Source organism: Perognathus longimembris, chromosome 13 (assembly GCF_023159225.1).
Source record: "Perognathus longimembris pacificus isolate PPM17 chromosome 13, ASM2315922v1, whole genome shotgun sequence".
In the NCBI taxonomy this organism is placed as follows: Eukaryota; Metazoa; Chordata; class Mammalia; order Rodentia; family Heteromyidae; genus Perognathus; species Perognathus longimembris.
Genome location: NC_063173.1, coordinates 59,430,311 through 59,455,756, shown reverse-complemented (window position 1 = coordinate 59,455,756; position 25,446 = coordinate 59,430,311). Strand labels below are relative to the sequence as shown.

Below are 25,446 nucleotides of genomic sequence, written 5' to 3'. Positions count from 1 at the left end.
AAGCATTTAGTATCCCAGTGAAAACCTTGGGGGGAAATGGGCGTGTCCAGCAATAACTGATGTAAACTAGGACTGGGTACCATGATAGACATCAGGTCTCCACAGCAGACTGGGAAGGCATTAAAGGTGGGAGGGGCCATCTATGCTGTGGACAGATGTGTGCTCAAGGAAGTCTTCATGAGGATGAATGCTTGAGCTGACTTAAAAATGACTAGTTATTGGGGCTGGGAATGAGGCTTAGCAGTACAGTGCGTGCCTAGCATGTACAAAGCCCTGGGTTTGATTCCTCAGCACCAAAGAAACAGGAAGTGGCACTGTGGCTCAAGTGGTAGAGTGCTAGCCTTGAGCACAAAGAAGCCAGGGACAGTGCTCAGGCCCTGAGTCCAAGCCCCAGGACTGACAAAAAAAAAAAAGACTAGTTACTTTGGAGACGGGAGATGTGCATTTCCTGTCCCTGGTGTACTCTAGGTTCAACTGGAGATGAGCAGTGGGTGTCCATGCTTCATGCCTGTAATCCTGGCTATGGTTCAAAGCCAGCCCCAGAAGGAAAAGAAGGCAGGCAGGCAGGCAGGCCAGCCCAGGGCTGCAGAGAAGACAACTGGGCACAGCCCATTGTAAAAGCCCAGTACCTGACTACCTGACTGAGGAAGAGGAGCCTAAGAAACAGTTGAGAAGGAACGATCAGAGGGATAGGCAGACAAAGCTTCATGAAGAGAGTGAGAAGCAGGCTGTCTACTTCGTGGCTGGAACCATTATGATGTCACTGGGGGCCTTCCCCAAGAAGCACTGCCCGCTGGGACCCCACACAGGAAGACTTAGAGGCAAAGCAGGCCTGCCCAGCCGGCCCTAGGTAATCCATAATTGGGAGTTGTCTTTCTCAGGTTCAGCCTGTGCCTGTTTCACTGCTGTCTGTGTTCTCTCCTTTGAAGTCCCAGGTAATCCCATAACTCCATGCCTTGACCTTCTGCCACCTGTCCAGCTGCCGACCTCACTGAGGGAGATTCTCCTTGGCTTTCCCATGAGAGCGTTTCCTGTCCCCCCTTCTCTCTCGACTCCAGGCCACTGTGAGCTCCTACAGCGTTACAAACTCCAAACCTGCTCAGCTTCTGCCATTTGCCACATGCTTTCTTGTGACTTGTTTTGCTTGCCTTCCTTCCTTCCTTCCTTCCTTCCTTCCTTCCTTCCTTCCTTCCTTCCTTCCTTCCTTCCTTCCTTCCTTCCCTTCCTTCCTTCCTTCCTTCTTTCCTTCTTTTCTTCTTTCCTTCTTTCCTTCCTTCCTTTTTTTTTTTTTGTGCCAGTCCCGGGGCTTGAACTCAGGGTGAGATTGCTGTCCCTGAGTTATACTGAAGGCTCTAACCCTCAAATCTCAGCCTCTTGAGTAGTTGTAATCCACAGGGATAAGCCACCAGCACGTGGCTTTCTCAAATGTTTTATAGTCTGTGGTGAGTACATCTTTTTCTTCCTTTAATGGAGTCGGTTTCCTTGCCCTGTGCTTGTTTCCCTCCTGGAGTCTGGAATCAGGCATTAAAAATGGTCACTTCCCTTCTCATTAAGTGCTAGTAAACACACAGGTTGTGCTAGAGGGCACAGATTCGAGGGGAAGGCTGTGGGAAGAGTGGAATTTGGGAAGGCATCTATTGGGAGGTAGAGCATGTCAGCCAGTGATTTAGATCTAAGCAAAGACTATCAGGGGAATGAAAGGATAAAAGGATGGGGATGAAGAATATTGAGTCTTCTAGGAAGGCTCAGCTGGTAGGGTGGAGTTGAAGGAAGAAGATGAGAGCCTGGGGAAAGGGGGCTGGTGCTGAGTTCCGTGACCAGAATGGGAACAGGTTGGTCTCTAACCATCTCCAAAAGCTGTAAAAATGGTGATATCTGGACTGGGAATATGGCCTAGTGGCAAGAGTGCTTGCCTTGTATACATGAAGCCCTGGGTTCGATTCCCCAGCACCACATATATAGAAAATGGCCAGAAGTAGCGCTATGGCTCAAGTGGCAGAGTGCTAGCCTTGAGCAAAAAGAAGCCAGGGACGGTGCTCAGGCCCTGAGTTCAAAGCTCAGGACTGGCACAAAAAAAAAAAAAAGGTGATGTCTGCCAGGCGCCAGGCTCATGCCTATCATCCTAGCTACTCTGGAGGCTGAGATCTGAGGAGAATTATAGTTCAAAGCCGGTACAGGCAAAAAAGTCTATGAGATTCTCATCTCCAGTTAACCACCAAAAATAAAAATTAAAAAAAAAATTTTTAAAGCCAGAAGTGAGGCTGTGACTCATTTCAGAGGATACCAGCCTTGAGTGAAAAACCTACCAGGTTCTAAGTTCAAGCCCCAGTACTGGCACAAAAATGAATGTATTGGGGGCTGGGGATATGGCCTAGTGGCAAGAGTGCTTGCCTCGTATACATGAAGTCCTGGGTTCAGTTCCTCAGCACCACATATACAGAAAACAGCCAGAAGTGGCGCTGTGGCTCAAGTGGCAGAGTGCTAGCCTTGAGCAAAAAGAAGCCAGGGACAGTGCTCAGACCCTGAGTCCAAGCCCCAGGACTGGCCAAAAAAAAAAAAAAATGAATGTATTGGATGCATGCTACACAGTTGTTCACCCTGGTAACTGAGTGACAAAGTTGTGGTTTGTCACTGCTGCTTTGAATCACCAGAGACTGTCATGTGGCATACGGCCATCCCAGGAAAAGAATCAAAATTCAAAGCTTGGGTTCTACTGAAGATCACTTTCACACCACTATAAAGTTGACCCCCAACCCCCCAGCAAACCATCCCTAAGTTGAAGACTGTCTTATTCAAGAGGTGATCCTTGGAAACACTGGTAGGAAGTGTGGAGTTAAGACAAGGAAGGACGAAAGCCAGAGAGCTCTGTGGCCCCACTGCTAGCGGCTTGGGAAGATGAGGCTGATTGACCAGGTGGGCAGGGCTGTCTAGGAAGTGACAACGGAAGTGGGCCACTAGGGCTCCCTCTGGCTGGGGAACCTCTGGGAGAGGGAGTAGAGTTGCCTTCCACATGTTCATTTTTGTGCCAGCTGCCATCTGTCTGGGTTTCAGGCTGCTGCTAGGGGTTGCTAGCTTGCCGATCTCACACACCTGTGTGGGTAGTGGCCCGGCAGGAGTACCATGGAAGAGCACCACATCTGGGGCTCCAGCCGGCAGTGGGTAACAGTGAGGGGGGGAGGGGGGGCTCTGTGACGATCAGGACCTGGCATGAGGACAGAAGAAATGAGGTGTCCCTTCTGGAGAAATAAGGTCAGGCTTCAATGACTTACTTCTTGTCAACCATTTATTTATTTAGCTCAAACTCAGTGCCTGGCTGCTGTCCCTGAGCTTCTTTTTGCTCAAGACTAGCATTCTACCATTTTGAGCTACAGCTCCACTTTCGGCTTTTTTTGCTGTTTAATTGGAGATAAGAGTCACAGACTGGGGCTGGGAATGTGGTTTAGTGGTAGAGTGCTTGCTGAAGCCCTGGGTTCGATTCCTCAGCACCACATAAACAGAAAAAGCCGGAAGTGGCGCTGTGGCTCAAGTGGTAGAGCGCTAGCTTTGAGCAAAAAGGAAGCCAGGGACAGTGCTCAGGCCCTGAGTTCCAGCCCCAGAACTGGCACCCCCGCAAAAAAAAAAAAAAGCAAAAAAGAGTTGCAGACTTTCCTGCCCAGGCTGGCTTCAAACCTAATCCTCAGATCTCAGCCTCCTGAGTAGTGAGGATTTACAGGCATGAGCTACTGGCCTCCGGCTCTTCTCAGCTTTTGAAGGATGATGGCTTTTGTTCTGTGATGTGTCTCATTGTGTGGACTAGGCTGGCATCCAAGGCCTAGACTCACGCAATACTTCTTTCTACCATGGGGATCATGGATTTTGAGTTTGAATTTAACCAGGGTGATAAAGGAAGGAAAGTGGGGGCAGGGGGAAGAAGAAAAAGCTCTAGTGTCCAGGTCCCACTCCAGGAGAAGCAGGCTCCTGATGGCAGCCATCATTTCTTCTGCTGAGGAAAACGAATTAGTAGGTGGGAAACCAGTGATGTGGAGGGAGGACTTGGAAGCTGACAGCCTCAGTGTGGGGGGATGGGGTGGGGGTAGGCTATCTTCTAGGCTGTCAGCCCTGGGACAAGAAGGTAGGACGCTGGTCAGGGGCTCTAAATTGGGCTCCTTTGAACAGAGTGTCGGTGAAAGTTTGGTTTGAAACTGAAAAGGAGTGAATGAACCATTCAGACGCTATTTACATCTCTATTGTTTGAGTCAGAGATTTGTTTACACCTCTGGAACCTTCCCCCAGGAGACTTCCCCTGGGGTCTCTGGGTTGCCAATCTCTCCAGCAGGTATGAATCATACCATCCTTTCTGACTTTGTGTGATTGCCCAGGGTCTTACATTAGCCCACCGGGATTTATTTTGGAGAGCCCAGGCTGGCTTTGAATTCCAGATCCTGCTGCCTGGGTGTTCCCAGTGCTGGGATTACAAGCATGCACCACCACACCTGGCCTTCACAGGCACTCTTGAGCTTTCAGAGGCCAAGACGGGTGGACCTCAGTCTCGGGAACTTGCTGTTCGCCTGTCACCCACTGAGATGCCACGACAGCACCTGACTTTGGGGTGAAGCAGCTCACGTCTTCCAGTGATTAGAGCCTAGAGGAGAGCTGAAACCCACCTGGGATATTTACATAAGAACCAAGGATTGCTTAGGGCTCCAATTCCCTTTTACTCAACCACTACTAATAAGGACTTCTGGTGGCTAGTTAATTTTGGTTAAAATGACTTACTGTGTGTGTGTGTGTGTGTGTGTGTGTGTGTGTGTGTGTGTCCTGGGGCTTGAACTCAGGGACTGGGCACTGTCTATTAGCTTTTTTGCTCAAGGCTGGTGCTTCATCACTTGGGTCTAACAAGTGCTTGAAGCTTTTTTGCTGGTTAATTAGAGAGAAGAGTCTCACGGACTTTCCTGCCCAGGCTGACTTTGAACTTCTGTCTTCTGATCTCAGCTTCCTGAGTAGCTAGATTACAGGTATGAGCCACAGGTGCTCAGCATTCTTTCCATTTTTTAAAAAGCATCCAGAGGGGATGCTGGGAATATGGCCTAGTGGCAACAGTGCTTGCCTCCTATACATGAAGCCCTGGGTTCGATTCCTCAGCACCACATATATAGAAAATGGCCAGTGTTAGCATTTCCTCAGGTCCTCAGCTCCTCCCACTAGCCCCCAGATCCACCTATACCTAATGAGCCACTCCTACTCTCACTACCTACCTACTTCCCCTTTACCCCCAGAGAGAGAAGCCGCCGCCTGGATAAGATGCTGACACCATGTAGCTCCCTCTCCCGTGGGAACTATGGCCCCACTAATAAACCTCCTTATAAACCTTCTTCTCCTGTCTGTGATTATCTCCGCCTGGTCCTCTGGGATGGCCGGGACATACCCTTTCAGTCAGAAGTGGCGCTATGGCTCAAATGTCAAAGTGCAAGCCTTGAGCAAAAAGAAGCCAGGGACAGTGCTCAGGCCCTGAGTCCAAGGCCCAGGAGTGGCAATAAATAAATAAATAAATAGCATCCAGAGCAGGGTGCTCATAGCTTAGATCCCACTAGGGAGGCAGTATAGTACGGCCTGAGCTTCTGGAGCTGTCTCCATGGCTGCCAGCACACTGCAATCTCTCAGGGACAGTGGGTGAGTGTAGAATCAGGATCGAAACCCACGTCTCTCTGTTTGTAGACCCATCACAGACTCAAAACAGCACGATTTACATTCTTTTTCTTTATTTTTTTTGCCAGTCTTGGGGCTTGAACTCAGATCCTGGGCGCGGTCCCTGAGCTTCTTTGGCTCAAGCCTGGCACTCTACTGCTTGAGCCACAGCACCACTTCTGCCTTTTTCTGTTGATGTGGTACTGAGGAATTGAACCCAGGGCTTCCTGCATGCAAGGCAAGCATTCTACCACTAAGCCATGTTCCCAGCCCATGATTCACATTCTTGATTCATCCAGATGGGCTGAACATTCAAGTCATTTAGCCACTCCAGGCCTCAGTTTTTGCTCAGTAAAATCATGGTGGGATGGTCACCGATCAGCAGGTCACAACTGGTGGGATCAGTCACTGAACAGGGAACGCTCCAGCTAGGCCCCACCCCCTCCAGGATGGGAGCGGCTCCTTTCCATGATCCATGCCGCCCTCTGCCGGTGAAGGCCTGACTGTGTGGCCGGGTCTCCAAGGAGGACAGCTGGGGCTAGGACGCCTCCCTTTCGTGACCAAGTAGTGCCTAGCCCTGTGCCTAGCCCCCTCCCTGCTTTAGGTCCTGCTCTTGTTCTTTCTGAACCTGTTTGCTATAAAGTGAGGCCTTGCCAGGCACTGGTAGCTCACGCCTGCCGCTAATCCTAGTGACTCAGGAAGCTGAGCCCTGAGGAGGGAATTTTGAGGCCTGAGCGGGAAGACAAGTCTGGGAGACTCTTACCTCCAATTAACCAGCAAAAAGGCCAGATGTAGAGCTGTGTATCAAGGAGTAGAATAGGCTCATGCGATCATCCTCGCTTCCCAGGAACCTGAGATCTGAGGATTGTGGTTTGAAGCTAGCCTAGGCAGGAAAGTCCTGGAGACTTTTATCTCCAATTAACCATGTCCAGGAAAGCCGCAAGTGTGGCTCAAGTGATAGAGCACTAGCCTTGAGCAAAAACGCTCAGGGACAGCACCGAGGCCCTGAGTTCAAGTCCCTGGACCACCACCACCACCAACAACAACAACAAAAAGCAACCCTCCAATGCGGGGATGGGTTGTGGGGTGGGGGCTATTGCTGTTGCTGGGCTTGGTTGCAGGCTTCATTGGCTCAGCCCCTGGGGGGCCTTCCTGAGCTCTGTGGGTTTTCATCCTCCACGGGATGGGCCCCAGAGAGCACAGAGCAGGGCGTAAAGTTTCTCCTCAGCCACCACCTCCTCCCTGCCTTGTGACTCAGAGTGGGCTCCGCCCTGCCTCCCCCAGGATGCCAGGGAGTGAGGAGGGGGTCCCCACCCCTGCCCCTGGCCTTGCCAGCAGACACCCCTGAGGCTGGGTGGAGGCCCTGGGGTTTGTGGCTCTTGGCCCTGACTGGCCTCTGGGCTGTGTCTTCCCAGCACACATGGGTCTGGCTCGGCCTGCCCCGGTGAGGTTGGGAGGAACTGAAAGTGGGGGGGGATTGTTGAACAGGGAGGAGCTGCTTTCTCACGACCCCCCGCCCCCAAGTGCTTTCTTCTGTCATCCACGATGGCTATGTGTCTGTACCACAGAGGAGCCTGAAACACAGGACGGGGGACACAGGCGCCCTCGTGGTTGATCTCTGCTTCTGGGACAGGATGGCCTCCTTGGCTGTTTCTCACCCAGGGGGAGAGGTCGCATTCTTCCCTCTTTCCCTGTCCCCACCCTTTCTGCAGGCCTCAGACGAGGCTTCCCAGCCCACAGGCCACCAAGCGTTGCTTGTAGTGACATGTTCTGGACGTCTGTCTGCACACAGCTGCCCAACTGGTCTCCTGGCTCCCGCCTCCATCCTCCCACTTCCCCAGCCGGGGAGACAGGGCCACATTCTAGGTTAAGGGGCCCATGAAGAGGATGGAGGTTTCGGTCTGTGAGCGGGGAGCTGGCTGGGCCCTGCTGCCCAGGGAACATGTCCGAACAGGAGAGACCCTGAAGGGTTTTGTTCCACCGAGACTTTGCGAAAGACCATGCGAAACGGGGAGCAAACAGAGCCTAGACAAGGTCTAGGAGGTCGGTGCTCCTGGGTCGGGCAGGAGTTGGTGAGCTGAGGTGTTCTGGGGACAAGGCCTAGAGAGACGGTGGGTAATAACCTCGCATCCTGGGTCTCGTCAGTGGAGGGCTGGAAAGACATTATGCAAGGTGGTCCTGGGACTGGATTCAACCTCTACAATGGTGGGGGGAGGCCTAGAACCTGGAGCAGGGGAACTCAGGAGCGGATGCTAGCCAGATGGGGGAGGGCTTGCAGCAGCGTTTGGCTTCACAGCACTCCTTCCTTATCGGATCTCATTTGTTTAGCACTGGCTGTAGGTTCAGGCTTACAGCATGTGGAGGCCCAGAACTCTCGAGGCACTGGGACTCCAATGAACCCAGTCTGTGTTCTTAGGGCTGGCAAGCCACTAGGGAGACAGACTGGTGATCAGCTCTGGAAGGAAGTAAAAAGAGCCCTCCCTACCAGGCACCAGGGGCTCCCGCCTGGAATCCTGGCTACTCAAGAGGCTGAGATTTGAGGATCATGGTTCAGGAAAGTCGGCGTGACTCTTATCTCCAATTAACCACCAAAAAGCCAGAAGCAGAGCTGTGGCTCAAGCGGTAGAGCACCAGCCTAGAGTGAAAAAGCTAAGAGACAGCAGGCCCCGAGTTTGAGCCGCAGTACTGGTGTACACACGAGCAGGCACACCCATGCACGCATGCACACAAGAGCCCTCCTTCACAAGGCAAGGGTTGTAAGCGCAATCTCACCTCCCTGGCAAGGACTACCCTTTCTAGCCAGGTATCCCCCCCAGGCCCCCCGGGCAGGTTCTTCCCCAGGTGTGTGTTCCCTTCCCCCAACTGGATGACACGTCTGGGTCCTCCATTTCCCTGACCGAATCCATCTCCTCTACCCACAGAACACGGGGAGTAGGTTCACCTTGACCTTGACCTTGTGGATCATGTCATCAGTTGAACTTCACCTCTGCCTCTGGCCCACAATGTCCTTCAGAGGTCATGTTCCCTCCAGTCCTTGTTTTTTCGTCTCTGAAATCAACTTGGCAGGAACCCAATACATTCAAGCCCGTGCCTCTTCAGTTGGATTCCCCTGGTCCCACTTAGCCTGCTGCTTGTCCTGATTCTTCCCAACTTTCCCAACTGGCAGGAACTGGGAGCAAAGGGCTTGGTCCCCACAGCCTCAGACCACCCCCCCCCCCACCATGTCCAGGGCTGCAGCGATGATCGCCAGGAAGGTAGGTGAGGTAGGGGATCACCTAGGTCCTGCAAGACTGTCCTGGGCTTGCTTCTCTTCCTAAGTTATGAGCTCATGGGGCAGGGGGTGTCCTTTTACACTGGTAAAAGGCAGGGCCTAGAGTTGGCATTCATAGTGTGCCATTTAGGACTAGAGGCCAGGGTAGAGCTTGCTGGCTTGGACCCTCACACTGGACATTTCCTGGGCATCAATTCTGTAAGAAGCTCACTCAGAGTGGTACTTAGAATCTGCGAGGACTGAGGGAGTCATTTCCTAAAGGACGCCCAGCAGAGATATTGCCGGAGCCTGTCCTTCCTCTGCCCTTTCATCGAGCGCAGCTTCATTTCTGGCCCGAATGAACTCTGATGTGTGAGCGCTTCACCTGAAGCAAACCATGACACGGTAGCCAGAGCTACATGAGAATCCACTCCATACCCAGGTGCTCTGGGCTGAAAGCCAAGCTTTTCCCACAGCAATATAAACACAACCCAAGTTCTCAGTAAGGCCCAAATCCTAATGATAATTGTATGGGAGTGTGCGTGCATCTGTGCCAGTACTTGAGGGCTTGCACTCAGGGCGTGGACACTGTCCCTGAGCTTTTCTGCTCAAGGTTGGTGCCTTGCCACTTGAACCATACCTCTAGCATTTTGGTGGTTCATCAGAGATAAGTCTTATGGACTTTCCTGCCAGGGCTGGCATTGAATTGGTGTGATCTTCAGCTCTCAGCCTCCCAAAACATGAGCCCAGCACCTGGCTTTTTTTTTTTTTTGCCAGTCCTGGGGCTTGAACTCAAGGCCTGAGCACGGTCCCTGGCTTCCTTTTTGCTCAAGGCTAGCACTCTGCCACTTGAGTCACAGCGCCACTTCTGGCCATTTTCTATATATGTGGTGCTGGGGAATTGAACCCAGGGCTTCATGCATACAAGGCAAGCACTCTACCACTAAGCCACGTTCCCATCTCTGGCTTTTTTTTCCCCCTTCTTTTTTGCCAGTCTTGGGGCTCAAACTCGGGACTTCTTGTTCTCAAGGCTAGAGCACTACCACTTGAGCCACAGAGCCACTTTCAGCTTTCTCTGAGTAGTTTATTGGCGATAAGAGTCTCATGGACTTTCCTACCCTGGCTGGTTTCAAACTGCTATTGTCAGATTCTCAACCTTCTGGGTAGCTAGGATAACAGATGTGAGCCACTAGTGCCTGGCTAAATCAGTAGATTTTAAATAAAGCAGGAGAGTCTTCAGTGTGTGTGGGCCTTGTCTAATCATTTGAAGACCTTAAGAGAAGAATGAGGTTTCCTAAAGAATTCTGCCTCAAGTCAACCACCTGGAAACTCTTCCTGAGTCTATTACTCTGTGGATGTAAGACAGCAACACCAACTCACTTGAATTACAGCCTTCCCTACAAGAATTAGGCTTACTAGCAACCATGAGCTAATCTCTCAAGTACTTTCCACTGTGTGCGTGTATGTGTGCACGAGAGCGCATGCGCATGTACACACGTGTGCGCAATTGGTTCTGTTTCTCTGGAGAAGTCTAATATGCTAGATAAATAAGAGTGTACCTTTTGTGTTAGATACCTCCTAAGCTCTTTGCATGCATTGGTCCTCGGGACCCTCTTACTCCTCCCAAAACATGATGTAGTCTCTGGTCCTGTTCCACAGACGAGGAAGCGGAGGCCCAGAAGAACTTTCTTAAGGTTGTGGAAAGTAATAAAGAAGCTAGGTCTGAATCCAAGTAGTCCCCTTCCACTGCCTGTGTGGGCTGAGCTCCTGCCCATTGTGGAATGTACGTAAAGATGCTCTGAAGTGAAAGGCAGGACACAGATGACAAGTGACGTCATTTTAGTGTTACACTTATGGTGTGTGTTGGGGGGGGCGACAGGGAGGAGGGGAAGAGGTAGAGTGTGGGTTCCGGCAGAACTTGCAGGTGCAACCCTGGGAGCAGCCACCAGGGGGCGCCAGTCCAAGCTGCACAGGCCACTCAGGATAATGGTATAGATTGCTGGGACTGCTAATGGTTCCAGGGCTGGGAGCTCCTGGGAAACCCCTTTTCTCAGTTCCCAGTCCCGGGGACCCAGGTCTCAGCGGTGCTCATCTGTGGAAGTCTGGCCTGGTGCCTGGGTCCAGCCCAGCCTAGTTGGCAGAGAGTCAGCACCAGGCTCCTTCTTGAGCAGTCAGGGCAGTCCAGGCCGGGGAGGGCTGCTCAGGTCACCACGCAGAAGCTCTGGGTAATGCGTCTCCACAAGTTGCGACTGCGGCTGCTCAGAGCCACCTCGGCTGCCTCCTGGAAGATGGCGTGGACATTGTCGTGGAGGCGAGCTGAGCACTCGAAGTAGGCCACCGCACCTACAGACCTCGCCATGTCTTGGCCCTGACGGAGAGATCAGGGGATTGCTGTGAGGAAAAGGGTGGTCATGGGGCCGGGGGAAGGGGAGGAGGAGGTTATGGGGGTGGGGTGTCTCGCTATTGCCCTCTTAGCAGTGTGGGGAATCTGAGGGACAACAGCGAAAGGCAGGGCTGTGTGTATGCACGTGTGTGTACGTGTGCACGCCCACACCTGTACTGAAGCCTGAACTCAGGGCCTGGGCACTGTCCCTGAGATTTTTGGCTCAAGGCTACAGTCTCCGGGAGCTAGGATTACAGGTGGAAACCCTGGTGCCTGGCTATGGCGGTGCTGTTTAATGAATCTTCAGCTCGCGTACATAGCTTGACCAGCGCTCTGCTTCACCTCACTGTTTCCTGTCTCCGTGCTGGTCTCTGCCTCTCTTTGTAGCCCAGGCTGGCTTCCAACTCACAGTCCTCCTCCTCCTGCCTCCCAAGGGGTGGGGTGACAGGTCTGTGCCTTTCAACTCACCAATCTGTTAACTTCCAACTACCCATGCAATAGAGAGAGGGCCACAGACTAAAGAACAGGTCACCCCCGTAGGCTTCAGTTTCCTCTCCGATGGGGACTTAGGCAAGGATTAACTCTGACACACACATTCTCTCCTTCCTTCTCTGGGTGAAACATCCCAAAGCATCTTTTAATTATTATTATTATTTTTTGATCAGTCGTGGGGCTTGAACTCTAGGCCTGGGTGTTGTCCCTGAGCGCTTTAGCTCAAGGCTCGTGCTCTAGCGCTTGAGCCACAGCACCACTTCCGGTCTTCTGGTGGTTCATTGGAGATAAGAGTCTCATGGACTTTCTTGCCCAGGCTGGCTTTGAACTGTGACCCTCAGATCTCAGCCTCCTGAGTAGCTAGGATTGCAGGTGTGAGTCACCAGAGCCCGGCCCAAAGCATCTTAGATACCACTTCAGGCTGGCAGCTCTCCACCCCATCTAGCATGCAAACTCCCCCCTCCCCCCAAATGTGTCCACCACCAGGCAGGTATCTCCCCCAGTCCCCTCCACCTTCGTCTGGGCTTCCTACCCTGTGGTAGGTCACGGGCTCCAACCTATCTTTCCGCAGCTTGTTCACCAGCACCTTGTCCTTCCGAAGGTCAGTCTTGCAGCCCACTACGATAATGGGCACACCCTTGCAGAAGTGAGTCACCTCTGGATACCACTGCAGAGGGGAGGGGACGGGGTAGGTGAGCATTGGGGAGCTCTGGTCCTCAGAGGGCCACTCTTCTGCTGCCCTGGCCAGCACAACTACCATTTAGGGTGCAAACAACTCAGGGCCTTGCCCTCATTCTGCTTGTGTGCTCAACTGGTGCTGTACCACCTGACCCAGGCCTCTAGTCCTGCTTTTGTCTGGTTATTTTGGAGATTGAATCTCATGGAATTTTCTGCTCGCATTAGCTTTGAACCATGTTCCTCCAGGTCTCAGCCTTCTGGGTTGCTAAGATTACAGGTGTGAGATACCAGCACCTTGCCCAAATAGTCATTAAAGAAAACAAAATCTGCTCACAAAATGGCAGCCGCGGCTACCTCTGTTAACTGTTGGTCCACTGTAGGGAGGGCCTCTCCTGTGTCACCGCAGTGTGGAGGGGGAGGTTAATGTAGTGGGCACCACAGCCAGGGGGTCAGGGGCTTCCTGGTTCCCCCACTGGAGCCACACCCCCAGCCCTTTTGTGTTGTTTTATTGTTGAGACAAGGCTGTTAACTTTCACTCAAGCTGGCCTCAACCTCAGTATCCTCCTGCCTGTGTGTAAGTTCCTAATGTTGTGGCCAGGTGCAGTGACTCACACATACAATCCTTGTCACTGGGGAAACACAGGCAGGTGGACTGTTTATTTGTTTTGTTTTTGTTGCCAGTCCTGGGGCTTGGACTCAGGGCCTGAGCACTGTCCCTGGCTACTTTTTGCTCAAGGCTAGTGCTCTACCTTTTGAGCCACAGCGCCACTTAAGGCTTTTTTCTATATATGTGGTGCTGAGGAACCAAACCCAGGGCTTCATGTATATGAGGCGAGCACTTTACCATTAGGCCATATTCCCAGCCCAGGCAGGTGGACTGTGGTTCAAGGCCAGCCTGGGTAAAAGAATTAATGAGACCCGCATCTCAGAAAACAAGCTGGCACTCAGGCGCTGGTGGTTCCTGTCTGTAATCCTAGATACTCAGGAGGCTGAGATTTGAGGATTGCGATTCCAAGCCAGCCCAGACAGGAGACTCATCTCCAATCCACCACCAGAAAACTGAAAGAAAAGGCATTGTAGCTCCAAGTGGAGAGCGAGAACGTTCAGGGACAGCACCCAGGCCGAGTTCAATCCCCATGAACAACAGCAACAACAAAAAATCTGTGAGACCCTATCTGAAAAACTAAAAGAAGGAAAGAAAGAAAAGACTCGGGATGTGGCACAAGTGGTAGAGAGCAAGAGGCCTTGAGTTCCTGGTATCCTGTGGTCATTACCAATGCCGGAGGGTCCTGACAGCACTAGGAGTAGGGCTAGAACCCAGGCAGAAGAACATCTGTGAGCAGTCTGGGGACCACATGCAGTTTGGGGGGGCACCCTGAGAGGTTGCTGACAGCCAGCAGGCTGCCTTGGCAGGCACAGGCTGGGGAAATAGAGTTCTGGGTCGCCCAGTATTCTCAAGGAGAGTCATGGTGGAAAAGGCTGGAGTTCTGCAGTCAGGCATGATGGTGCCTAGGAAGGCATGAGTGGAAAGATCAGGGTTAAGGCTGGCTTTGAACAAAAGTGAGACCTTATCTGAACAAACAGGCTGGGAGGGGGCTGGGGATGTGGCCTAGTGGTAGAGTGCTCGCCTTGCATACATGAAGCCCTGGGTTCGATTCCTCAGCACCACATATATAGAAAAAGCCAGAAGTGCTGTAGCTCAGATGTTAGAGGGCTAGCCTTGAGCAAAAAGAAGCCAGGGACAGTGCTCAGGCCCTGAATTCAAGCCCCAGGACTGAGGAGAATAAAACAAAAAACAGGCTGGGAATGTGGCCTAGTGGTAGAGCGCTTGCCTAGCATGCATAAAGCCCTGGGTTCGATTCTTCAAAACCACATAAACAGTAAAGGCTGGAAGTGGTACAGTGGCTCAAGAGGTAGAATGCTAGCCTTGAGCACAGAGAGGCTCAGAGACAGAGCCCAGGCCCTTCGTTCAAGCCCCAGGACTGGCAAAAAAAAAAAAAAAAAAAATGAAAAACAAACAAAACAAAAGGCTGGGTACTGGTGGCTCACACCTGTCTCAGGAGGCTGAGATCTGAGGATGGTGCTTCAAAGCCGGCCCAAAAGAGCAGGAAAGTGTGAGACTCTTATCTCCAATTAAGCACCATAAAAAAAAAAAAAACAACCCAGAAGGGTGTCATGGCACTAGCCTTGAGCAAAAAAAAAAAACCAACCCAAAAAACAAAGACAGCACTCAGGCCCTGAGCTCAAGCCCGAGGACCAGCGCCAAAAAAACAAAAAATGGGCTGGAGGCATGGTTCAGAGGTAGAGCAGGCAAATGGCCCACAGTCCAAACTCCTGTGGTGGTCTGAGCCCACAGTAGGGGGCTGTCAGAGGGCAGACGGTGCCATCAAGGCCTTCAGGAACCCTGGGTAAGGAGCTGCACCCCCCTGGGCCTCCATCACCCCACATATGCACGCGAGATTGCAGCCTCGATGCAGCCCGCGAGAGCTGCTGTACGCACCTTGTCTGGTACCTACCCGGTTAAAGACGTTCTCAAAGCTGCTGGGGCTGGTGACGTCGAAGCAGAGCAGGAGGACGTTGGCGTCGGAGTAGAAGAGGGGCCGCAGGCGGTCATAGTCATCTTGTCCTGGGCGGGCGGGGGGTGGGGGTTCCGCTCCTTTCAGGTGACCTCAGGGAGGTCACCGGAGCAGACAGGCTTGTGGACCGGCCCTGGGGCTGTGGCTCATGTGGGTCCCTTTGGGGTGGCACTAGCTGGCCTGCCTGTGGGATGAGGCCCCTGGCCTGGGAACCTTGACCAGAGGCCAGGTTCTAGAAGGAGTGAGGATCTGAGGCCTGTCCTCCCCTGCCTGCTTTGCCCTGGGGTGAGGCAGAAGGGCAAGTAGAACCCCAGGAAAGACAGCCCCACAGATGGGAAAGGGTTGCTGGGCTCCCCTGAGTTTAGCCTAGCGCTAACGTTTATGGGATGGCAAAAGCCAAGGTGAGGCGGTCTTAGAGAAGCTGAAGTTGGGGTACCGAGCCTGGCAGGACTCTGTCCGACACCTGGGGCCTCCTTCCTCCCAGATCCAGCTCACCTACCTGCTGTATCCCAGATTTGGAGGCATACAGGTTTGCCCTTCATTTGCAGATCGACAGCGTACCTCTCAAACACGGTGGGTGTGTATCTCTGAGGAGGGAAGGAGCTTGTGAGGGGGAGGGGCGGGTCAGGACCTCAGGAATGCCGGCCGCCCCTGGGGACAGCTGTTTCCTGCGGTGTGTTAGGGGGTACAGATGAGGTGCCGGCAAGGACCCTGCTCTCCCTGGCCTTGTTCTGCTCCAGTATTCAAGGAAAGGATTGAAGCTCCTAGAACTGAGCGTTGCTCTAGGAATCGGGGAGAATCTCCATGCAGGGCACTTAGCACAGGGGTAGTGGATGTTTTTATCCCCTTGTACAGGGGACTGGTCACCTCTGAGCCTTCATTCATGCTCCTCTTGGAATGACACAGTCTTCATCCACCGCTCATTTACATGTTCATTCAGCAAACAGTACCTTTTCTTTCTTTTGTGTACTGATCCTTGGGCTTGCTCTCAGGACCTGAGTGCCGTCCTTGAGCTTCTTTTGCTGAAGGCTAGCCCTCTACCACTTTGAGCCACATCTCCACTTCTGGTTTTCCAGTGGTAAATTGAAGATGATAATCTCATGGACTTTCTTGCCTGGGCTAGCTTTGAACCATGATCCTCAGCTCTCAGCCTCCTGAGTAGTTAGGATGACAGGCATGAGCCACCGGTGCCTGGCTCCGATGGCTCTATCTTACGATCCAGCTCTGGCACCCACAAGCTGGTGGTGTGGGCGCTGGTGGCTCACGCTTGTCAACCAAACTATTCAGGAGGCTGAGATCTAAGAATCAGGGTTCAAAACCAATCTGGCCAGGAACTTCTGTGAGACTCTTATTTCCAATTAACCACTAGAAAAACCCGCAAGTGGCGCTGTGGCTCAAGAGGTAGAGCACTAGGCTCAAGCGAAAAAGCTCAGGGACAGACAGCACCTAGGCCCTGAGTTTAAGTCCCACAATTGACCAAAGAAAGGGGGGGAGAAGGTGTCACCTCGCCTCATGGACTAGCAGGTGGGGTCCAGGGTGAATGTTTACTACTCAGCTGCTTGCCCAGGTCAGCTGTTCCCTGCCAGTGACAGGCACAGATGGGCCTGTCACGGAGCTGGCACAGACTAAGGCTGAGCCTCCAGCTTGCCACCCACCTGCTCGTCCTTGGGGGTCTCATGATTTCAGTTGCCTTTCAGTTCTTGGGAGACACAAATGGGATTTACAGCAATCTCTCTGACTCTGTGACCTTGACTGTCAGGGTAATCTTCATTTTCCCAGTAAGGCCACAGGGAAGGGAAAGTGTCTTGCCTGACCAGCCATCAGCCGGTCCCATTCCAGCTCTTGGCATCGGGACTGAGCAGGAAGGGGCTGGGTCCCCAGTGCATCTGCACGGCTGGACTACCCTTCTGCTTGCACTGGAATATGATCCTGGAGACTTTGGTCACTTCTTTGACCTCTCCTTCCCCTTCGGATAGGGCCACCCTCCCACTCCCCCTTCCACCTGACAAGCAAGCATGTAATCTTATCTGTGGAGCTCAGGTACAGATGAGTCAACCCCTACCTGCCTCAGGACAGACAGCGGGCCATTCCAGGAGAGGGTGTCAGGGGTTCCGTGGCAGGACACCTCTGGGGGCTCTGCATGTTCTCAACGGCTTTAGGGGGCAGGGCTCAGATCTCCTGTTCCCACACTCTGTGTAGCCTCTAGGCATTGGCAGCGGGCCCTCAGGTCCCTCCTGCCCCCAGATCTCTCTCTACCTTGCTCCCTCTGACCCGAACTTGAGGTTGGGCCACAGCTGATGAGGGTGATTGAAGTTTCTCCAGGAATGGCTCAGTGGTAGAATGCCTGGCTAGTGAGTGCGAGGCCCTGAGTTCAAACCCCGGTACTGCCAAGTCTCCAGGCTGATGTCTGTTCTCTGCAGTGGGCAAGAGCTGCTGTGTGTGGAGGAGGCGGCTGGACTGCGGAGAGTGCCCTGCTAGGCGCGCACCCCGCGGCTCTACCTTCCTAATCGCAGTTTTCCCTCTGCAGCGCGAAGCCTCTCTTTCCTGGTCCTGAACCTCGTGAATCTATAAAACCAGAAGCCACTGAGTGCCATGGCTCACACTGAATCCTAGCCACTCAGGAGGCTGAGATCTGAGGATTGGGATTTGAAGCCAGTCTGGACAGAAAAGTCCGTGCGACTTTTACCTCCAATTAACCACCAAAATGCCAATAGTGGAGATGGGCTCAAGTAGTAAAGCTCAAGACCTTGAGTTCAAACCCCAGTACCCGTACAAACAAGCCAAAAGGCCTGTACACTTATAGCTCAGCATTCAGACATTGGAGGCAGGATAATTGAGAGTTTGAAGTCAGTGTGGGCTACATCAAAGACGATATCTCAAAACAAACAACAGCAAAATAAAGGCGCCTCTTGTGCCATGGAACCCAGAGTGCCCAGAAGGGAAGAGACATCCCGCAGTGTCCCCTGGCTGCCCCTGTGTCCTCTAGTGTGCACACAGCTTAGTGCCTATGTCCACACTAGAACCTCTCAGAAGTTGGCAGAGCCCCTCCCCATCAACCAAGTCCCCATCTAGGACATCTGATCTGGGTGGTGGGGAGGCCCAAGCCCTCCCTGGCGCCCTGTGGTACTCTTCAGGCTACCACCATGGTTGGCCTCTCATGGACAGCATCTGGGGGCCTGGAAACAGCTTCCAAAGGAGGTGACATCAGCTCTGCGACAGCCTGTGGCTGTCTGCAGATCCAGCCGCTACCCACTCTACTGGAGGATGCTGGGATAGGGAGGGAGGAAGAGAAGCTGCTCGGCAGGGGATGGTGGTGGTGGGAAATAACAAAGACAGGACATGCAAATTCCTGGGCTCCTCACACAACCCCAGCACCCCAGCAGCTGGGCCTTGCTTCTCCGCCCCCTGGACCACCAGTGAAAACCTCAGGGAGGAGACAGGTCCCCAGTGCTGGGATGTTCCAGGCACAAGTAAGCTGTCCACCGGCCTGGCATGAGCTCTGCCTCATCACCACCAAGGGCCCCTCCGCCCCATGAAGCTAAGCAGGTCACCAAGGGGCCCTGGGGTTCCAATCCAGTTGTCCAGCTCTAGAGCTGGCACCCTCTCATGCCCCGAGGTAGAGTTGGATGCATCCTGTGGTGACATGGGCTGGAGAGGAGATGGTGTCTCATCGTTGACCAACTTTCAGCCAGTCTTTTCTGTGCAAAGGCACCGAGAGGGTAAGGGACTTCCCCAAGGGCACACAGCCATTCAGTGGCAAGGACATGAGCGAGGTGATCACTGTCTCCGTGGCCAAGCTTGGTCACCTTTAGGACCTGCTGTGTACCAAGTAACCTAATTCGGTCCCGCGACCCCTCTCTCTCCCAGGTGGGCGCCATGGTCCGGCCTTTGTAGATAAACATCCCGGGGGCTTTCCGTCCCGGCCGGCCCCGTGGTGGTGGGGGGGTGGGGGTGGGAGAGCCGCGCGCCGCCGTGGCAGCTCCCCGCAGACGGGCGCGCGGGGCGCCCGGGCGCGGGGCTGCGGAGGCCCCGGCACTCACCTCGGGGAAGTTGCCCTGGGTGAAGACCAGCAGCAGAGACGTCTTCCCGCAGCCGCCGTCGCCCACCACGACCACCTTGACGGACGGCGCGTCCTCTGCGGGGGTCTGGGCTGCCTTCATCCCGGCGGGCGCGGGGCGGGGGGGCGCGGGGCCCGGGCGCGGGGCGGCCGGCGGGACAGGAATGTGGAAGGGGCGGGGCGGCGGGAGGAAGTGGATCGGGGCGGATCGGGGCGGATCGGGGCGGCCGAGGGCCCGGGGTGGGGGTGGGGGTGGGGGTGGGGGGCGGGGGCCGCGGGCCCAGGTGAGAGGCCCCGCCGGGGTCGGCCAGGTGCGGGGGGGGGGGTTGGCGGAGCGCCTACTGTGTGCGGCCGGCGCCCGCGTCCGTCCTCGGGCGGGCTCGGGCTGGGGACTCGGGGCGGCCCGGGAGGAGAAGGACGCACCTGGCCCTCTCCCCCCAGCGGAAGGAGGCGGCCGCCAGCCGAGCTCTGCTCTCCGCTGAATGAATGAATGAATGCCTGAATGAATGAATGGATGCCTGGGGGCCTGAAGACGGAGCTGCAGACCTCCAGGTGTTGCCGGCCGCGTGGTGGGGGTGGGGGGGAGGAAGGGGGGCCTGGCCCGGCCTCCCGCGCGGGTCACCAGGGCTGCCCGCACACCTGCCTCGCTTTCTCAGCCAGCACCGGGGAGATGCACCGACTCCGGCCTCCCCTGGCCGGCAGTGGCTCCCATAGCCACGGGACCTGCCCTCCCCAAAGTGGCTACTGCCAGGAGCGGTTCTTCTTTTATTTAATTTTTTCACTACTGGGGTTTTGAACTCGGGGCCCAAGAATTCTTGCTTGGCTGGCACTCTACCAATGGAGCCATGCACGCCTCCAGCCACACTCTGCCTATGTGCGTGAGTGTGTGCGTGCGTGCGTGCGTGCGTGTGTGTGCAGGTGCCAGGGCTTGGACTCAGGGCCACAGCTCTGCTTGGGACTTTTTGCTGGTTGATTGGAGATCCAGGTCACACAGACTTTTCTGCTCTGTTTTGCTTTGAGCTGCAGTTCTCAGATCTCAGCCTCCTGAGTAGCTAGGATTCTAGACCTGAGCTATTAGCACTGGTTATTTTGTAGCTAGAGTCTTATACACTGGATTGCCTGGGCCGGCTTTGAACCGTGATCCTCCACATCTCATCTAGGGTCTGTAGGCAGGCAGGAGCCACAGGCGCCCAGTAATGGCTGGAATTTAACCAACACAGATGATCCCTGGTTTCTAAAGACTTAGGATCCTTAAAGTCCCTGCCTTGAGAAGCTTTCAGCCTGGAATGGGGGGGGGGGGGGAGGGATATCAGGATGACAAGAGCTATGCCAGGCAGGGTAGGGACAGGAAGAGGGGAAGAGCTACCCATTGCAGCCGGCCTGGGATTCCATCTGGCAAGAGAGGCCAAGGGCTGGGAATGTGGCTCAGTGGAAGAGTGCTGGTGTAGCATGCATAAGGCCCTGGGTTCAATTCCTTAGCAGCACATAAGCAGAAAAAGCTAGAAGTGGCACAGTGGCTAGCAACAAGAAACGAGAGAGAGAGAGAGACTTTTCTTTTGGTGGAAACTGGGACTTGAACTTGGCATCTGACACCTGGTCTTGCTTCTTGGCGTGGCGCTGTAACACTTGAGCCATGCTTCCAACCCCAGAAGGCAGACAGACTCTTGAGGGAATGGTGAGAGGACACTACTGCAGTGGTATGGTGGGGAGAGTGAGTGGGGTGTCCTGTCCCCTCCCCCCTGCCTCCTCTCCCCCCCCCTCCGTGACAGACAAAGCATAGGACTTGGCAGTGGGGCTGGTGCCCAGATGGTGGAGCACTTAGCGCACCAGAGACCAATCTAGTCTCACACTGGAAATTTATTGTCACCCATTCCCTGCTTCTCTTAGTGGCCAGAACTGAAATCTTTTTAAAAAAATAGGAGTAAACGTCTCCCAGGACTTGGACCAGCTGTTTCCACTGAGGCTTCATGAAACCAGTGATGACGTCACCGCCCATGGCATTCGCAGCCAATCAGGTGAGAGAGAGCCCTCGGCCTCCTTTGGCCCTCACTGTGGTCCATGGAGGCTGGAGGCAGCCCCAGCTGGAGGCTTTGTGTGCGGGGCTCACGCGGAGGCAGGGCGTCAGCTGTTCCTAATTGCGGCCAGGTCCTCTTCACCTGGATGAAGGCCCACACTAGCTCCACCCTTCAGGTACATTTTCCTCCCCGAAACTGCTGGAGGGCTGGGCAGGACTTGGCATCTGGGCTGGGTGTGTGGCTACCAAGTGGGGCTCCCACCCAGAGGTGTGGTGGGGAGAAGCCCTGTGCCCCACAATCAGCTGTCTGCCTCGTCACCGCTGGTGCGCTCACTCAGCCAGGTGGCAAGGCCGGCGGGGCGGGACCGGGGCGGGACCGGGGCGGAGGAGCTCCGAGCCAGGTCCCGGCCTCGGTTGCTAGAGATAATCACTGTAATGACACACTTGATTGCTGTCACACTTTACAGTTTCCTAATAACAGTGCCATTAATGAGTTGGGAGCCTAGTGCTTATGCTATCCACCAGGCAATAGGCATGGCACCCCATTTTACCAGATGAGTTACCTAAGGCCTGAAGAGCTTAGCTGCTTGTAGAACCCTAACAACGAGTAAGAGGCCAAACTGAAATGTGGACCTAGGTGTGACCCCAAGATGTGGAGCCAGGATGTGGTGTCCGGGTGTCAGAGCCAGCTTCTCGATGCTGTATCCTGTAAGAGGCAGGCTAAGCCCGGTTACCCGGGGCTCGTGCCTGTAAATCCACCGTACTTGGGGACCAGATCTGAAGGATTGTGGTTTGGAGGCAGCCTGAACAGAAAGGTCTGTGAGATTCAGTCTCGAAAATAAGGAGCAAAACAGCAAAGCTGGAGGTGAGGCGTGGCTCAAGTAGTAGAGTGCCAGCCAAGCAAAAGTTAGGCTCCTAGTCACTAGGCCAGGGCTGCCTGCCCCGGCTGGCCGGAAATTTCCTCATTCTCAGACACTGCTGGGCTCCAGACCACGCTGTTTTCTAGAGGTTTATTTGTGGAGTGGGGAGGCGGCCCCGGGTCACACAGTCTGCCCGGCCAGAGTACCGAGTGTTGTTTTTACTGTTGATTTCCGGCCCTGTGGGTGACTCAGCCCTCTGGAGGCCCTGCCATTCTCAAGCACCCAGTTCTCTCTGGGTCCGGCAGAGTGTGTGACAGCCCCGAAGACTCCGGAAGAGCGGAGGCAGCAGCCATGCCGCTGCATTTCTGCCAGGTTGTGCCTTCTTCTGGATGACGGGTGCGCAAGCGCAGTGGCCAGCCCCAGCCAGGACACCACCACCACAGAGAACCACAGAGGACTCAGAACTGGACTCTAGCCCGGGCCACTCAGGACAACCTGGCTGGATAAGCGAGGGATGAGGAGGAAAAGGATAGAGTGGGGAACCAAGGAAAGGAGCAAAGAAAGAAGAGCTGGATGCCAGTGGAAAAAGAAAAAAACAAAAAAGCCAGAAGGGGAACTGTGGTTCTAGTGGTGAAGTATTAGACTTAAACAAATAAGCCAAGTGGAAGTATGAGGCCGTAAGTACAAGTACAGAGAGGAGGAAGGGAGGAAAGAACAGCAAAGGGAGGGACGGCCTTGTCAATAAAATTTAATAAAAAAGAGAAAAAGAAAAAAAGGGAGGGGCGGAGGGAGGGAGAGGGCTCAAAAGAAACAGGCTGAAGGGCTGGGAAGGTGCCTTAGTGGTAGAGTGCTTGCCTAGCATGCATGAAGCCCTGGGTTCAATTCCTCACTACATGGGAAAAGCCGGAAGTGGTAGAGTGCTAGCTTTGAGCAAAAGAAGCTCGGGGACAGTGCTCAGGCCCTGAGTTCAAGCCCTAGGACTGAGTTCAAGCAAAAAAGAAAGAAACCGAAGAAATGACTGAGTGAACAAATGCTTGCAAAAACGGATGCACACAACACATGGCTTCATTGTGGAGGTTTCAGACAAGTGCTCACCCTCTGGCTGCTCTAAGGACGGCCCCCCCTCAGTCCAGGACCCTCTACCCCATTTTTCTGGCACCATCCTCACCCTCCCTTGGCTGAGGCTGTTTGGTTCTCTGCCGCCCCCATGTGGCTTCTCTGGTCTCTGCCAGGACTTCCTGCTCTGGGGATGGCGGGTTGGGGTCCTGGCTTGGGGGTGGGGTGCTTGTGAGTGACTGAACGAGGGGGACAGTGCATACTAGAATACAGAACCTCAGATATGTGGTTCTTCCTCTTAGGAGTGGGGCCTCGAATCCAGGCAGGGCCTTGAATTCCAGAGCCATCCACACAAAGTCAGAGATGCTGCAACTTTCGCTGGCCCCTCTGTGTACCATGCTTGTTCTTCACCTTGGGGGACAGAGGCCCTGGGAGGGGCGGGACTGTGGCACACAGCCAGGAAGCAGCAGATGCAGGTCTAGTCGGTGAGACCCACTGTGTACAGGACCCACAGCACATATGCCATCTGCCCGGCCTCTTCTCCCGGCCTCACCTCTGTTGGTCTTGGTGGAGGATGGGATGGCCTGGACTGAATGGACAGGGTGCTTATTTAGGGTGTGTGTGTGTGTGTGTGTGTTGGTCCTGAGGCTTGGATGGACAGGGTGCTTATTTAGGGTGTGTGTGTGTGTGTGTGTGCGTGTGTGTGTGTGTTGGTTCTGAGGCTTGCACTCAGGGCCTAACCGCTGTCCCTGAGCTTTTTTTTGCTCAAGGCTAGTACTCTATCTCTTGAAACACAGCTCTACCATCTGACTTTTTAGAAGTTCATTGGAGATAAGTGTCTCACAGAATTTCCTGCCCAGGCTGGCCTTAAACCACAGTCCTCAGATCTCAGCCTCTTTTTTTTTTTTTTTTTGGCCAGTCCTGGGCCTTGGACTCAGGGCCTGAGCACCATCCCTGGCTTCTTCCCGCTCAAGGCCAGCACTCTGCCACCTGAGCCACAGCGCCCCTTCTGGCCATTTTCCATATATGTGGTGCTGGGGAATCAAACCAAGAGCTTCATGTGTAGGAGGCAAGCACTCTTGCCACTAGGCCATATTCCCAGCCCCAGATCTCAGCCTCTTGAGAAGCTAGGACTACAGGGTAAGCCACCAACGCTCAGATTCCTGTCTTTTTTTGTGTGTGTGCAAGGTACTGGGGCTTGAACTCTCTCGCTTTGCATTTTCACTTAAGGCTGACATTCTACCATTTCAGCCACAGCTTTACTTTGTTTTTCTGGTGGTTCGTTGGAGATAAGAGCCTCATGAACTTTTCTGCCTAGGCGGGCTTCAAACTGTGATCTTCAGATCTCTGCCTCCTGAGTAGCTAAGAGTAAAGGTGTGAGCCACCAGCACCTGGTGCTTTCTTATCCACCTGACGAGCTCCTTTTGGTCCTGAAGACTTAGCTGATTGTCACAACCAGGAAGCCTTCCTTGGTTTCCCTGTTACCGCGCTCCCCTGCCAGGCCTGGGCCAGCAGCCCCTCTGTGGAGCTGATGGTGGCCTGAGCACAACGGGGCCCTGTGATGCTATCCCCAGGGCCTCAGGGGTACACGTGTCCCCCCTGAGTCCTGAGGTCCTCGTTCTTAAAGAAACGAAGTTGACTTGGGATGGGGCAGGGCTCTCTGGAAGCCCTCTCCCTGCTCCAGCTTTATTTTGGTTCTAGAATCATCTGAGTCAGCATTCTCAGTCCCCACCACCATCATCCTGGATACAGTCAACATTTCATGCATTTAGAATGAGAGGACAAGGGGTGGAGAGGGTGGGGAGACGTGGCCTGCTCTTGCAAAGCCCCTGGGTTAGGAGTCGGGGTTCTCCAGGCTGCAAAGGTGGCTCTGCCATGCATGTCCCCTGGTCATGCTGACTTCCTGGTGCTGGCCACACACAGGACAGGCAGCCTGGGGTCTGGAAAGGACCTGGGGGGGGGGAGGCACTCTGATTTCTTTTTTTTTTTTTTTTTTTGCCAGTCCTGGGCCTTGGACTCAGGGCCTGAGCACTGTCCCTGGCTTCTTCCCGCTCAAGGCTAGCACTCTGCCACTTGAGCCACAGCGCCGCTTCTGGCCATTTTCTGTATATGTGGTGCTGGGGAATCGAACCTAGGACCTCGTGTATCCGAGGCAGGCACTCTTGCCACTAGGCTATATCCCCAGCCCCATTCTCTCTGATTTCTTGATCTCGCTCTCTAGTGCCTGTTCTAGCCACCCCACTCTCCATGGAATTGATGACCAGAGCTGTACCTGGGCCTCCCTAGCTCACCAGGGCCGAGGTGGGGGGGCCAGTCAACCCGCGTTCCCCTCACCCCCACCTGTGGGTGGCCCTGCAGAGCAGATGCTGCCGCCAAAGCTCTGCACATCCCACCCCCGCCATCCCTTCAAACACAC

At 54.1% G+C, this 25,446-nt stretch overlaps 1 protein-coding gene across 2 annotated transcripts; it reads right to left on the bottom strand.

The window, feature by feature from the left end:
• Positions 1–10,736: 10,736 nt before the first annotated feature.
• On the bottom strand, positions 10,737–19,220 carry Rhod (ras homolog family member D). 2 transcript variants are annotated; one of them, XM_048360624.1, is made up of 5 exons: positions 19,084–19,220; positions 15,543–15,630; positions 14,984–15,093; positions 12,322–12,456; positions 10,737–11,282 (listed from the first exon to the last, which is right to left on the bottom strand). In XM_048360624.1, exons 1-5 carry the CDS (start codon positions 19,201–19,203, stop codon positions 11,115–11,117), a joined length of 621 nt encoding a protein of 206 aa, XP_048216581.1. In that variant the 5' UTR covers positions 19,204–19,220; the 3' UTR covers positions 10,737–11,114. The 2 variants fall into 2 exon arrangements, with proteins under 2 accessions (XP_048216581.1, XP_048216582.1); XM_048360625.1 differs by having other exon boundaries at positions 12,370–12,456.
• Positions 19,221–25,446: the final 6,226 nt, after the last annotated feature.